Consider the following 15,883-nt stretch of genomic DNA (forward strand, 5'->3'; position numbering starts at 1 on the left):
AAATCTATGAATTACCGTAGAAGCCCTTTAGTCTAATAGTTTAATTAAAGATTCATTAATGCTTCTACACTCGGAGGTCAGTCCGGGGTGCAAATTATGTATATTATGGAGAAAATAGTTACAAGAGATCTTCATGATGGTCCGGGTGTACCATCGAATATGGATCTCATAGGACGGCTCAGAATGGTGCAGTCAGACGTGTATTCTCATAAGGTGGTAAAATTATCGGCTATAGAGTCGTCTATGTAATGTGATAGCATAATTAAAATAGAAATAAATAAAAAAGACAATTATACATCCACAATGTATAGTTTGTCTATGTAATCTCAGAAAATATTTTGCATCGTTGTAATAACATAATTAACCAGACGTTCAAAAAAATCTACAAATTACTAAAGCATTAAATCTTATATATTTAAATTTATAAAAAAGGACATTTACTTAAAAATGTGATTAAATAAGACACAAAAATACTAAAGATAGTAAGAAAATAACCAAGGTAACAAAGCATTATAAGATAAAAAAAAACATATGACTAAATTAAATGAAATGAGAAAAAATAAATATTATATTGCTTCAACATAACTAAGTAATAAAAATGTTACGTAATAATCAATACATTAATTACACTTTTTGGTAAAAAAACATTTATTACATTTTAGAAAATACACTTAACTAAAGATTAAATCAATATAAGTAAAACCAAAATATAGAAACAAACCCAACTCTAGTAGATATAAAAAGAGGATAAAACTGCTTTTTCCCTTCTCTCTTCTTTGTTTCTTTAATTTGTATTTTAATTTATTATTTTATCACAGAAACCAGTTTAGATACTAAACGCTGTGGATGCCCTAACTTCTCTCATACATTACATCATTGTTGTAATGTATCAAGTGGCAACATATATACATTACTCTAATTTTACTTTATCAAAGTCCAATAAAAATCTAATAGAAACAATTACAAACACTGATATCAACTACCAATATGTAACAAATAATTTGAATACTGATATATAGAAATGTAAAAATAAAATAAATAAAATTTTGTATTTTATAAGAGCACTTCAAAATAAATAATGCAACATAGTTTCATTAAAAATGCTTAATTAGTTCTAACAAAGTTATGTTAATGTGACATTATCTTATCAGTTATTAATTCACATAGAATTACATTCAATTTTGTTCTCTTAATTTCTCATACTTTGCAGAATCACATTCAATGATTTAAATGTTTTAATTTTGCAAAGTATGAGAAAAAAATCCGAGCTTGTGGCTAAAAATCATAAAAATAAATTAACTTTTTAATTTTGGTTTAAATCCTTCAAAAAAAATTTCATTATTTTCTCTGTGATTTCACGAGGTCTATGCTTTAAATTATTTATTTGTTTTTGCAATGTGTATCCATAATCCAAAACATCAATTTGTAGCAAAAATTTAATCTTCTTTTATTCATCTATTTAGGATTTATTTATTTTTTTTCTAACAAAGAAGCAAAACTAAACTAAGTAGATTCCTGAGCCGAGAACCATCTTGGAGGAACGGAGTCAACATATACCATAGCAGAAGGCTGAGTCCTAGTACCTCGTGCTAGCTTATCCGCCATTGTGTTTTGTGCCCTTGGAATATGCTGAATAGTGAAAGTGGAGAAGTATTCCTTACATCGTAGAAACTCCTCCATGTGAGTAGTGAACGCCGGCCATTCTGTTGGAGTAGACACCATCTTCACCAACTGTGAGCAGTCTGTTGCAAACACCACCTCTGAGATATGTAGGGTCTTCATGCACTCCATCGCCCATAAAAAGCTTCACATTCTGCATGTAAAGGTGATAGACTCCTGCGAATAGACATTGCACCCATCATAGTATCAGTGGATCTTTTGTCTCTGTAAAACCATCATTGCCCTGTAAAGGGATCTTGTTCCTTCCATGCACCATCAATATAACATCGGTTTACCCCTTGTAAAATAGGACTCCCACCAAATGAAGACCCCCTCTTTATACCCTCTTTAGTCTGGGCCTCAGTCCATAAGGTGCCTTCTATCTCCGCAGTCCGAAGAAATTGAGGAGGACTTCCAATTTTATTATTAAAAATCTTAGCATTGCGGTTTTTCCAAATATACCACAATATCCACGGGAAATAACTTAAATCTGGTTCCTTTGGTAAATTCATATTGGTAAAAAGAGATTGGGTAGGGAAAACTCCGGGACGTGAAGGAATATTAGATAAGGCCCATGTTTGGCGCGCAATGGGACATTCAAAAAGCACATGATTAATCGATTCTTCTTCTGCACCACATATATGACATTGCAAATCACACTTGATCCCCAGGGAATGAAGATTCTTTGTAACTGGTAGACTATCAGAGATTATTTGCCACACAAAATGTTATAATTTTGGCGAGCAGTGAAGTTTCCACGAGTAAGCTACCAAAAGTTTAACAGTGGGGCCCATATCACTGTGTTGGGATCCTAAATCAGGATATAGTTTTTCCGTACGGTATCCCGATTTAATAGTATATCTGCCATGATCCGTAAACAACCATCCATATGAGTCCGGTTTTGGATTTCGGCTAATAGCTAAACTCCGTATAATACTCACATCATCCTTGTGAACATATGCATTGAGTAAATCTAGATTCCAAGAGAGATCTACTGGATTAATTAAATCCTCCACTTTAAGTAATGGATTCAAATATTGATTTTGAAGTTTTTGAATTTCTGACCTCGGGCGTTGAGCGGGGATCCAGGGATCATTCCATATTGAAATGCTTGAACCTGTTCCCACTCTTTTGATTAGCCATTTTTTAACCAGAGATATAGCTGAAGTAATACTTCTCCACCCATAAGAGGGAGAATATGAACGTATAGGATCCATTGGATCTGATTTCCTATAATAGCGCCCTTTAAAAACCTTTGCGAAGAGAGACTCAGGTTTGTCAATTAGCCTCCATAACTGTTTTGCTAATAAAGCTATATTGAAGTTCTGAATATCTCTAAAGCCAATGCCACCTTCCTTCTCATCTATGCACATTTTAAGTAGCTTTTCTTCTTCCTTCTTTCTAATATTTGAAATTAGTGCCTCAGTACACAAGATGAATAAATAAGGTGATAACGGACCCCCTTGCCGTAATCCTCTGTTTGGGACAATGTGTCCTTTTGGCTGGCCATTAATCAGAACCTTATATTGGACTGAAGAGACGCAAAGCCATAATTCTAGATACCCAACTTTGTGCAAAGCCCAATTTTAGTAACATCGCCTCAATAAAAGGCCATTCAACCCGATCATAGGCCTTGCTCATATCCGTCTTTATAGCCACGAACTTCTCCTTGCATGAATTGTTCGTTCTCAACCCATGAAACATCTCCTGAGCAATCAGAATATTATCTGAGATCAGCCGCCCAGACACAAAAGCTGATTGCGTTTCGGAGATTAAATTTGGTAATAACCTTTTTAGCCGCTGGCAAATCACTTTTGCAATAATTTTGTATCCCTCATTACATAAACTAATAGGTCTTAGCTCCGTCATTCGATTCGGCCTTGCCGTTTTTGGAATAAGACAGATATTGGTCATATTTAACTGCTCATCCAAGGATCATGTCCTAAAAAATTCATTAACCATATCAGTAATATATGTTTTAATAATTGACCATGATTGTTGAAAGAATAAAGCCGTCATTCCGTCCAGACCTGGGGCTTTCTCCAAATGCAATAAAAATAGAGCCGATCGTACTTCTTCTTCAGATGCCCAGGAAGTTAGGAATCGGTTCTGATCATCAGTAATCAGCGTTGGTACCTCTTGTAAAAAATCTTCACAACCTGATGGCAAGGATGTTGAGAAAAGATCATTAAATTAATCTAACGGAACCCCTTCCACTTCTGCTTCCGATGTAACCCAATTACCAGCACTATTGTGTAATTCCACAATCTTATTTTGGATCCGTCTTTGCTTCGTTAGAGCATGATATAATTTTGTATTACAATCCCCTTTTGCATGCCAGTTCGTCTTACATTTTTGTTCCCAGAATAATTCCTCATCTCTATATGCTTCTTTTAGCTTCCTAGAGACCTCTAGTACCTCTTCATAAGTTTTTGTATTATCACACTGAATATCCTCCAAAGCCTTTTGGAGAGTATTTATTTTCTCCTTTCCATAAGGGGGATTATTTTTCCTCCAAACCGAAATCTCATGCCTGCAGTTACTAATCTTATCAACTACCCTCGAATTATTCCTTTGGTTCCTTAAATCCCATCCTTTTGAGATAGATTCCATAAGACCATCCATCCCAACCCATCTCTTATCAAACCGAAATTGTCTACGTGTCTTAATTTGTTTCTCATCTAAATTTGCAGCAATGGGTCGATGATCCGAACCAATCATCCCCAAATATTCCACATATGAAGTTGGAAACAAATTATGCCATTCCGTATTACCTAAAGCTCGATCTAATCTACATCGAACCGTATGATCTTGCCTTTTCCCACTCCAAGACATAGTATTTCCCAAAGATGGAAACTCCAGTAGACCACAATTTTCAATCATATTATTAAATTGTACAAATGTGGATGCATGCCTTAACGCTCCCCCTTCTTTTTCATGATTACCAGTGATCTCATTCAAGTCCCCAGTCACAAACCATGGTCTGTTCTAGTTATACCAATCCGTGTAAGACGTTCCCAAACTTGATCCCTCAGACCTTGAACAGGATCTCCATATACAAAAGAAATATATATCATTTTCCCTTTATAACTCGTTTCAATGTCTATAATTCTATTGCTCGAATATATTATAGTCACTGGGAAATCATAACTATGATAAAGGGCCAAACCTCCACTCCTCCCTAACGGATCGACCATATGTAAATATTTATATCCAAAATGGAATTGAAACTTCTGGACAAAATCAAACTGTTGCTTTGTCTCTGAAAGAAAGAGAAACGCCGGTTTGTGTTTGTGCCAAATTTCTCTTAAATAACTAATGGTATAATTACTCTCCATACCTCTACAGTTCCAGCTTAATATCTTCATTCCTTAAAAACCGTATTTAGGCACTGCCATACCCATCTCATGACGATATTTGTACCCTTTACAAAAATCGTATAGCTCCAAAAATTGAGGAAGTGAGCCACTAATAAGCAAATTTTTAAATACATGAGGACTCTTATCATAACCATATCATAGATTAACCTTATTATATTCCTGTGTACCAACATTAAACAATTCTTAACTTGTACTTTGTTACTCAGCAATACACGTAAGAGCAGACTGCAATAGCCCCTGCCCAAGACCCATTTTATTATCACATAAATTCCAACACAAGAAGTAGTGACAGACACATCACTACCCATTTCCTGATTTTCCTGAAATAGAACATAATAAAAAACTAACCCTTTTATTAACACATAACACGTCTTTTTATGATACAATATTCCACAAACAAAATTTGACCCGTTTATATGACACAGTGCCACAACCAAAACACCATTTCCCAATCGAACTAGTAGGAAAGACAAGAGGTCTCTATTAGTATTCGTACTATCATCCCCCACATTCTGAGGAACCAGCATAACAAAATAACCCTCAACATATGGGCAACCCATCAGACTCTCTCCGGAAGTACCATCAGCGACTAAGATCCCTTCTTCCCTTGTCTTAACACCTTTATCGACACCACTAGACCACGCAGGTAAAGACCTGTTATAAAAACAGACCCAAATACCAGAACAATAGGCAAACCGCCTTCTCAGCCAGAAAACCTCCACAGAGAGTAGAGACACCATACATACATTTGGTGATTGTAGTCCCATACCAGAATAATTCAGTATATCAAACCAACAATAATAAATCGAGACACCCCTTCTGCCTCCTAGAAAAGACCACCTACTAGAACAAACACGAGTCCCTACAACTGCCCATTGGAGACCCCAGCAACACTGAAATACCATATTACGTATACATGTAGGTACGAAACCACCACCCCAATATCCTAGTAGAGAGACCCGAAATAAAAAGGCATAGAACAAGGTCCCACTACCAAAGAAGACCAGAGCATCAGTAAAATCAACTAAACCAACAGTTTTATTCCATCTCCCTGACATAATCAGAGGCCACTGGAATCGAAAGAACATAACAGAAACAAAGGTACCAAAAGACTTTATATATAAAGCCCACAACTTATTCATAAAATTAAAAACTAAAACAGAGACACACCCGCCAGAAGACCTTAAACCTGATCCTGATCCGGTTTAGACTTTGCAGGGGCCTTCTTAGGAGGAACTGGACCCTTCTCTCCCACCTTACTGAGATGCTTCGCCATGACTTTCTTCCTTGGAGATGCGAAACACTGCCCTCTTCTTTGCGTTCCCTCCCGTCGCAGCCGCATTAAGCTTTCCACTTTTCTTCTTTTGACGGCCTTTCTCTCCTATAAGATCCCCGATATCATCAGTTTGAGGAACTCCCTCCAGAACATTAGCATCCACCATCACCATCTCCGTGTCACCAGGGTTCCCCTCCTCCACCAAATATCTCTCTTGTTCTTCATCCTCTCCATCCTCAAACATCACGTACTCCAGACTCCCATCTTCATTACCCAAGCCCGCCACCATCTCCAAAGGTCCCCCCTCCACTTCACTTCCCAAATCCCCCTCATTCATCTCGAACTTCTCCTCACTAGTTCGAGAATCCTGATTTTCCTTAGACACATTCAGCCCACTCTCTTCCACCATATTATTGAGACCATCAACCACATGGGCTTCTTCACCAGAATTCTCTGCAGATGCCACCGAGATCTCCACAGTTCCTCCATGACTGTTAGCCACCACTTGTGTCTCTCCCTCGACCTCCTGAGTCACCTCAACTAAAGGCTCTTCCTCAAAATGAAGCGCCTTGCGAGTTTTGGACCCTGACGCTTCCTTAGTCCCCCCACTCTTGAAAGCATCGAGCATCAGTTTCTGAGGTTTTTTATGACAAAATCCACTCAGAAACCAGTCTAACTTAGCAGATGTCGGTTTTAAACAATCTAACTAGACAGTGTTTCTTAGGTGACATGGACCATTTGAGAAACTTTTCCCCATAAAAAGACCCACAATGTAATTAATGCAGTCATTTTATGTTGGGTTTTGTTAAAAGAAGTGTGTAGAGAGCAAAAAAAATGTCCTAGAATGATATAAAAAACTCATAAAATGATCCACAATGTAATTCTTTTTTTTTTATTGGGATATCATTCACCAGTGATGACATGCATACTATATACATATTCTAATTGTTTTATGGAGACAGAGACTATTTGTTGTTATCACATCTATGATAATTTCTTAAAATTATAAATAATGATTATATTTTCTTTAAAAAGGATTATGTTTTGCTTTGAAAGCGATTATCATCACGCAGCAGCAAGGCTTGTAGCTCTAGTACTGCCTCCCGAGATACAAGAAGCAATTCAATTCCTTACCTGATGATAAGGTCTCTGGTCCAGATGGCTATACTAAGGAGTTCTATGTGGCGGCTTGACCGATAATAGGAAGAGACTTTATAGTTGCAGTGCAGTCATTTTTTATATATGGATTTCTACCCACTGGAGTCAATGCGACGATCCTCTCTCTTATCCCCAAAACAGAGTCAGCTTAGATAATGAAGGAGTATAGGCCGATCGCCTGCTGTAACTTTTTGTATAAAGTTATTTCCAAGATTCTCACATCTAGACTCAAGGCAATTCTCCCTGAAGCTATAGAGGCCAACCAGTGTGCCTTTATCAAGGGAAGACTCCTGCTGGAAAATGTACTGCTCGCTTCAGAGTTGGTTAATGGATACGACAAGAAGAAGAATACAGACAGATGTACCATTAAGTTTGACATATCGAAGGCTTTCGATACAGTAAGATGGTCGTTTATTACTGATGTTCTGCGAGTGATGGGTCTACCTGATCTCTTTATTCACTGGATCAATGTTTGTATCTCTACAGCAGCCTTCTCAGTCTCGGTTAATGGAAGTCTAGAAGGGTTCTTCACAAGCGCAAGAGGTATAAGACAAGGATGTTCTCTTTCTCCATATCTATATGTCATCATCAACAATGTGTTGTCTAAGGTGCTGAATCAAGAAGCCGGTGAAGGTTTATTTGGATATCAGCCTTAGTGCCAAAGAGTTCGGCTTACACATTTGAGCTTCGCTGATGATATCTTAGTTTTCACCAATGGGACAGTAGACTCTTTGAAGGGGATAATGCAGGCTATGGAAAAATTTGCTAACATGTCAGGATTGCATATTAATGCCTCAAAGTCATCTCTATATGCATCAGGACCGGGTACCGCAGCTGTCTGTGACGAAGCACTCAGATTAGGGATTGCAGTAGGCAGCTTACCTATCCGGTATTTGGGCTTGCCTCTAACTACCAAGGCGCTGACCAAACTTGACTACGAGCCGCTCATTGACAAGATCAGATCACATATGCTATCATGGACAAACAAGACTCTCTTTTTCGCAGGACACCTACAGCTGATTAAGTCAGTAGTTTCCAGCATTGTGAACTTCTGGAGCTCCGCATTTATATTACCCATGGGCTGTTTGGATGCTATAGAAAGTTTATGTAGTGCTTTCTTGTGGTCGGGTTCCGCTAACCAGACACATAAAGCTAAAGTGAAATGGGACGATCTGTGTTATCCTAAATCAGAGGGGGGACTATGTATCAGGAGGCTTCATAATTTGGTTAGAGTCTTTGCACTCAAATTGATCTGGAGATTATTCACTGTTTCTAAATCTCTTTGGGTCTCATGGATTCAGCATTACCTTCTCCGGCACAGTTCATTTTGGGATGTTCGAGATGGTACTTTGGGCTCCTGGATTTGGAGGAAACTTCTCAAGATGAGAGACATGGTGTATCAGTTCATTAGGGTCGAAGTGGGGAATGGTAAATGTACTTTCTTCTGGCACGATGATTGGCTACGTATGGGGAAGCTCATTAATATTACAGGAGCAACTGGTATGCGTTATCTCGGTGTTCCACGTAATGCTAAAGTTAGTGATGCTGTCTCTGAAGGCCAGTGGAAGATAAGGGTACAACGGAGTCGTCATTATCATGAGCTGCATCATAGAGTCCAGATCGAACCAGTTCCTAATGTTTCACAGGGACCTGATACGTTCCTTTGGAGGTCTGCTGAAGGGTTTTACCAAGACAGATTCACTGCAGCGAATACATGAGAGCAGATACGAAGCAAGCGAGATGAAGTATTTTGGAGTAGAAGTGTTTGGTTCACACAGGGGATTCCTAGGCATGCATTCCTAGTCTGGCTTACGATTCAGAATGAGAAAATGGAGAATCCATCAGGGGACAGAATGAGAAAATGGAGAATCCATCAGGACTGTGTGTTATGCGGTGAAAGAGATGAGACACGAGATCATTTGTTTTTCGCATGTCCATACTCTTATACAGTATGGGATCGCCTCGCTAGCAGATTGGTTGTAAGGAGGATAAACCCGGACTGGCATGATATGCTAAGGTTTATTCAAGCAGGCACGTCCGATAAGATGGATATGATACTCATTCGACTAGTGTTCTAGGCTGTAGTGTACCATATTTGGCGAGAACGGAATACACGAAGGCACCAACAAGGTCATCAGGGAACTGAGCAAATGATCAAAACAATTAACACAGGAATCAAGAATCTGATTACCTCTCTTGGTTACAAGGCGGGTCACAAGTTCAATGGACTTCTTAGGAGATAGTTTGAAGTCTTTGATTAGAAACTTACAAACTTAGCTAGTACAAAGTTTTATTCTTTTATAGGTTTAAGTTCCAATTTCTAGCTAGCCTATTATGTGTAAATGACATTTTCTGATTGGTCAATAAATTGAAAATTCATCAAAAAAAAAAGTGATTATATTTTTCTTATTTAAAAAAATAGAAATAACTTGTGATAAATAACTTAACTATGAAAAATATGAAATTAATTTTTAAATAATCTTATAAAGATGTATATCTTATGTAAATTTATATGTAATATACCTATTAAGAAAAATAGTCAAACATCAAAAACATAAAGTTATTTATCATATAAATTTTTAATTTAACTACAATTTATATTTTTTCTATATTTATAAACTGTTTTTTATAATAATTTAAATTATTAAATTTTATTTATTTGGTATAGATGTATATATATTTTACTAGATTTTAATGTGTTTTGAATACAAAACATTTTTTTTGTTTCTTGGTCATTTTTACTTTTTTATAGAAAATTAAAAATATATTTGTAAAATCAGAATTCGAAATATTTAAATTTTCTTATGCATATGATAATATAATATACTTTATATTCATATCAAATATAAAACTATATATAATACTACTTAATTTAATTAATTGGTGAATCTCCTAAAACATTCTAAAACAAATTTTCATGATCAAAATAGTTTAAAATAAAATGATTAAAATAGGTTTCATTAAAGTACATAAGACTAAGATAATGAATTATAAATTTAATTTGAATATACATTTTTAAATATATATAAAATTTATTATTTTATACCATAAATCCTAAATTCTAGACCTTAAACTCTAACCTCCAAACCCTAAACCCCAGCCCAAAAAATATATATTTCGAACTAAATTTATAAATATATAAAAATCTATTTTTAATCAGTTAAAGTTTTTTAATTTATAATATTATCGTATGTGTAGAAATAATTAAGATTTTCAATGCATAAATAAATTCAGACCGGATCCAAATACTCCATGAATGGATATTTGCAAGAGAGAAAAAAATCTCGACGGCTCAGATAACGGCACGTGTTTCAATTGCAATGTGATCTGATCCAAACGTATTTATAATCTTCGCTGCTTTTTCTTCTGTCTTGACCGCTCCTTCCGATCTCTGATTCCTCTGCTCTCTTCCTCTTCGCTTCGTCGCCGCCTCCGCCCAAACCGTAAGGTGAGCTTAACCGGGTTGGTTCAGGGTTTCATTTTTTGGGGCATTTCCCTAAAATTGATGCTTCTGATTACAAATCAGATTCAAAGACGGTTAGAGTTAAATTAAGGAGATTTCGAGAAGATGGCTACAACGACGACGACGAGCGGTGTGTATATCCACGTCATCGAGGACGTCGTCAGCAAAGTCCGCGAGGAGTTCATCAACAACGGAGGTCCCGGCGAGAGTGTTCTCTCCGAGCTTCAAGGAGTAAGTTTTTGTTTTTTCGATTGAAAGATTGAAACTTTCGATTAGGGTTTTGTTTAATTCTGGAAAAGGATGGAGCTTTGATGATTGTTAGTGGAATCGAGGCTAGGGGTTTCTTTTTTAAATCTGTGATTTTTTTAGATTTGGGAGACGAAGATGATGCAAGCTGGAGTCTTGTCTGGACCAATCGACAGGTCGTCGGCTCAGAGGTCGACACCTGGAGGTCCGCTGACGCATGATCTGAATGTTCCTTATGAAGGTACTGAGGAGTACGAGACTCCTACAGCTGAAATGCTCTTTCCTCCGGTGAGTAAACGAATGGCTTTCTTTTAGATGTTGTTGTTGTTGTTGTAATGGTTTGGCTTTGTTACTGTGTTGAGCAGACACCGTTGCAGACCCCTCTTCCGGGGACGGCTGATAATTCGTCAATGTATAACATCCCCACTGGGTCTAGTGATTATCCAACTCCTGGAAGTGAGAATGGAATCCATGCTGATGTCAAAGCAAGACCCACTCCTTATATGGTGAGCTCTACTTGTTAGAAAATGATGTCTAGTGTTAACTGCTTATTCAAGTGTTTCTAAAGACTTTTTCACAGACATAACAGAAAATTGACTTTGTATTTTCTGTTTTTTTTTTTTTTTTTTTTTTTTTTTTTTTTTTTTTTGGTTTGCATAAACTAAGAATACACTCTTTATTGCAGCAACCTCCTTCTCCATGGACAAATCCAAGGCCTGATGTCAATGTTGGTAGGTTCTAGTTTTACAAGCATTTAATTTCTCAGCTAAAAAAAAAAAATTGCCTCGGTTTATTGTTTGGGATTTAAACGTCTGATCTACTGCTTGCTAGCTTATGTGGATGGCCGTGATGAGCCTGAGAGAGGGAACTCTAATCAGCAGTTCACGCAGGTACTTCTACGTTACATCTAAATCAAGAGTGCTCTTTTCAACTACTTCCTCATTGTACAGATTTTGTAATTTGCTTATTCCTGAACTGTGGAAGTTATTATTTTAAATTGGAATACTTTCAGGACCTATTCACGTGATTGATTTGATTAGTGCTCTGTCAAGTACTTACTCATCGTACAGATCTTCTTAAAGTCATATTCCTGAACTATGCAATACTCTTTCAGGATCTATTCGTGCCACCTTCGGGGAAACGAAAGCGTGATGATTCTTCCACACAATATCAAAATGGTCGGTCTATACCACAACAGGATGGTGCAAGCGATGATATGCCTCAGGTAACAATACATTTTCATTTACATTTAAAATATAGTTCACTTGAGAAAAAGAGATTGTCCTTATCTCCCTTCATTTATTTAATAAAAATAAGTTTTATGGATGCTTACCAAAAGATAACAAGAATGCATTTGCACAAGTTAATGAAATCTCAGTGATGTGATTTATAAGCACAAATTAAATATTTGCAGGTAAGCCTTGAGGGTGATACATTCTGCATAACCTTTGTTGGTGAAAGAAAGTTTCCACGAGATCTCCTCTGCTCATCTTCAACGATCCCTCAAGCTGATGGGCCAATGCCTGATCCTTACGATGAAATGTTGTCGACACCAAATGTAAGAAGAATGCTTCAGCTTTTCATTATTGTTATAGATATATATATATACTTCCGCTAGTAATTAAGATGAAACTGTGTTGCAGATATACAGCTATCAAGGACCCAATGAAGACTTAAACGAAGGCAGAACACCTGCTCCAAACGGTAAGACAAGCCAAGCAAAAAACGTTGGGAGTGTGTTTTTTATAGAGAAACTAAAGGAATATGTTTTGTTAGAGATCCAAGCGAGCACTCCTGTTGCTGTACAGAACGATATCATTGAAGACGATGAAGAGCTGTTGAATGAAGATGATGATGACGACGAGTTGGATGACTTGGAAAGCGGTGAGGATATGAACACACAGCATCTGGTTTTGGCTCAGTTTGACAAGGTAAGTGACTCTTGTTTACGCATGTTTCGTGGTGTGTGTGTTTGTTTACACATGTTTGGTGTTGTGTGTTAATTAGGTGACTCGGACAAAGAGCAGGTGGAAGTGCAATCTGAAAGACGGGATCATGCATATAAACGATAAGGACATTCTGTTCAACAAAGTAATGTGTTGTGCCTCTTAACAAAAGCTTTGGAGCTATTCTAAGTGATGGTAATATACTAACAACACGCTCTTATCTACTTTTTACAGGCAGCAGGCGAGTTCGACTTCTGATCTTTTGACAATAGCAATGCTTGTGGGGATAGAGAAGCTAGTCCTTCAATGTCCAAATGTCTTTCTTTTTTTCCTCATGAATTTAGACCAAACTTCTGTGAGTTATGGGAAAGTGCTGCACCTGGTTGGCTTGTTGTAAAAAAATGATTTTTCCGGTTCACACGATGGGAAATTAACATTGCCAATTGTTTATTTTGAAACATCAAGGCGATTCGTAAGGACTAAGATCCTCATTGGGAATGATCTACAAGCACGAATTTGATCTGAAACATATCTAAGAGAGCAATTTGGTTGCTATGTTAGGCCTTGGGGAACCGTTCTTCTCTGTAAAACCAACATGAAACCTGATATTGTCCTCTTGTCTCGGAGGAGAAGAAGAATGGAGATTTGGAGAAACAAAGAGAGGTGAAAGCAGAGGAATAGCTTTGGTTTCAACCGCATCACAAGATTGCTGTAAGAAGTTGATTCTGGGGAACAACAGACAAGATTCAGAGATGTTGGTGCTTGCCTCTGTAGCCTAGTCAGTGGTGGTCTCGGGGACTCCATGAGTGTTTAGCCAATGAGTATACAAGTATAAACCGAGAGAGAGAAAGGAAGATAGGGAGGAAGGAAAGTGATGTGAAGAGAAGCAGAATAAAAGATAGAGAGGTTTTGTTGATGAGGGTCCAGTTAAGGTGTTAACATGTGAAGGAAAATAGAGAAGGCTGTTATTTTGAAACGGTCGCTAATTAAACTAGAAAAGGTTGCCTGCTTTTTTCTTTTCTTTTGGTTCTGCTTTCTCCACTCTGTTGGTTTCTGTTACCTGTTGTGCCTTTGGGCATCTTTTAGTTTCGACAAAGGCCCAAGATAAGGTCAACTTCTTGTTTGTTGGAAACGTTTAAAATCGTTCATGTTTTTTTTTTTGGGTAAAATGTTAATAATCGTTCATGTTTTATCATCCTTAATACTTTTTTAATCAAGTTAATGAATGAACTTTAGATATTTTCATTAATCGTAGGAAGGTTCTAAACGTTTTTGTAAAAGTTTTAAAATAATTTTCAAACGAGTGTTTTCTTGCATTTGCTAGAAGCGAGCCTTTTGTTTCGACGTCTGTAAAAAGAAACTAGCTCCAAAGCTAGTTGACCTCGATCAAAACGAACAGTCGCCACGAAAGTTCTGAATCCTACTTAACCACTTTGGTTCCCGCAGTATAAAAAATCAGAAGCTGCTGCTACGGTGCTACCTCCACCGTCAGATTTTCACTCTGACAGATCCAACGTCTCTCATACCGCCATGTCAATCATCTTTCCAAACTCGTTTTTACGTTAATAAAAGTTTTCTGACACTCTTCACTTTATCTCCCTTTGTACTTTTGTGCTTGGTTTCACACCTGAGAAGTCTGAGTTTCTTTCTTTAAAATATTTTGTTGCTTATTCATAATAATTTATCCGTACCAATTATTTTGAGTTTATTTTTTTTTGCAATGATTGAAAAAGGCTGTTTTTTTTTTTTTTTTTTTTTTTTTTTTTTGCTAAAAAAGGCTGTTGAATACATTTGTAACGTGATCACTTTATTTTCTGATTAAATCCAAAACACTTATGATCGTGAACATTATCGTCAGAGTCAAAAAGAGACAAAGATCGTGTGGTTCATCTTTTTTCCATTGGATTCTTCAGTATCTTGAATTATTTTCCCGCTCATAACAGGGCCGATTAACTTTATCCATGTCAGTAACGTAGTGTCTAAGAGCAAGAGCATTAGTGAACTCCCCTTAGAGTTCATAAAGATTTTTTAATATTTTTTGTGGGTCCATGAATAATTATGAACTTATATCTACTGTTTTCTGCATTAGTGAACCCGAAGAAAGAGTTCATATGAATAAAATAAAAAAAAAATTTTAAAAAAAATTTCAAATTATTGAGAATACATAAATAAAATATTAAAATATTTTATAAATATTTTAAAACTTTTTATTCAATACATAAGAGTAGATTACATAAATTGAAAAATAGAAGAACATACAAACATTATTAATTTTCATTACCAAACTTTTGCCATATATTTTCCATTAAATCAGCTTTCAAACGATCATGCTTCTCTTTATCTCGAACTTCTCTGCGAATGCCTAACATATCACCGACATGAATACTTTCTCTCCGTTGCACCCTCGAACTTCTGTTTGACTCTCCTAACTCGAACTCAGATGTATCAATTTGATCGTATCCGTGTCGTTCGTTCTCTACTATCATATTGTGCAATATGACACAAGTTCTCATAATCTTTCCTATCTTTTCCTTGTTCCATAGTAGAGCTGGGTTTTTAACAATTGCAAACCTCGATTGCAATACTCCAAAAGCCCGTTCGACATCTTTTCTGATGGATTCTTGACGTTCAGCAAATAGTTCAGCTTTAGGACCTTGAGGAAGTGGGATGGATTGGATAAATGTTGCCCAATTCGGATAAATTCCGTCCGTAAGGTAGTAGGCCATACGATAAGTGTGGTTGTTTGTTGACCTTG

The 15,883-nt window shown here is 36.8% G+C and overlaps 2 protein-coding genes across 2 annotated transcripts; one reads left to right on the plus strand and one right to left on the minus strand.

Annotated features, from left to right (window-relative positions):
• Positions 1-6,064: 6,064 nt before the first annotated feature.
• LOC106310708 lies at positions 6,065-6,953 on the minus strand (the record flags this gene model as incomplete). Its single annotated transcript, XM_013747931.1, is given in 1 exon segment — positions 6,065-6,953. A coding segment is annotated over 1 exon segment (658 nt), but the record flags the coding sequence as incomplete, so codon positions are not given.
• A 3,893-nt stretch (positions 6,954-10,846) lies between these two features.
• Positions 10,847-14,318, plus strand: LOC106307913 (transcription initiation factor IIA large subunit-like). The gene is made up of 12 exons (XM_013745004.1): positions 10,847-10,921; positions 11,000-11,167; positions 11,306-11,470; positions 11,548-11,688; positions 11,868-11,913; positions 12,014-12,072; positions 12,297-12,407; positions 12,597-12,740; positions 12,826-12,886; positions 12,959-13,113; positions 13,190-13,273; positions 13,363-14,318. Exons 2-12 carry the CDS (start codon positions 11,042-11,044, stop codon positions 13,384-13,386), a joined length of 1,116 nt encoding a protein of 371 aa, XP_013600458.1. The 5' UTR covers positions 10,847-10,921; positions 11,000-11,041; the 3' UTR covers positions 13,387-14,318.
• The last annotated feature ends 1,565 nt before the right edge of the window (positions 14,319-15,883 follow it).

The sequence above is a fragment of the Brassica oleracea genome, chromosome C8 (genome assembly GCF_000695525.1).
Source record: "Brassica oleracea var. oleracea cultivar TO1000 chromosome C8, BOL, whole genome shotgun sequence".
NCBI lineage: Eukaryota > Viridiplantae > Streptophyta > Magnoliopsida > Brassicales > Brassicaceae > Brassica > Brassica oleracea.

Bases quoted from the DNA above. Each gene is read 5' to 3' on its own strand.
- LOC106307913 (XM_013745004.1), top strand. From the start codon at position 11,042: ATGGCTACAACGACGACGACGAGCGGTGTGTATATCCACGTCATCGAG. The intron at 11,471-11,547 runs GTGAGTAAACGA...TGTGTTGAGCAG, and splicing joins CTGAAATGCTCTTTCCTCCG to ACACCGTTGCAGACCCCTCT. The intron at 12,408-12,596 runs GTAACAATACAT...AAATATTTGCAG, and splicing joins CAAGCGATGATATGCCTCAG to GTAAGCCTTGAGGGTGATAC.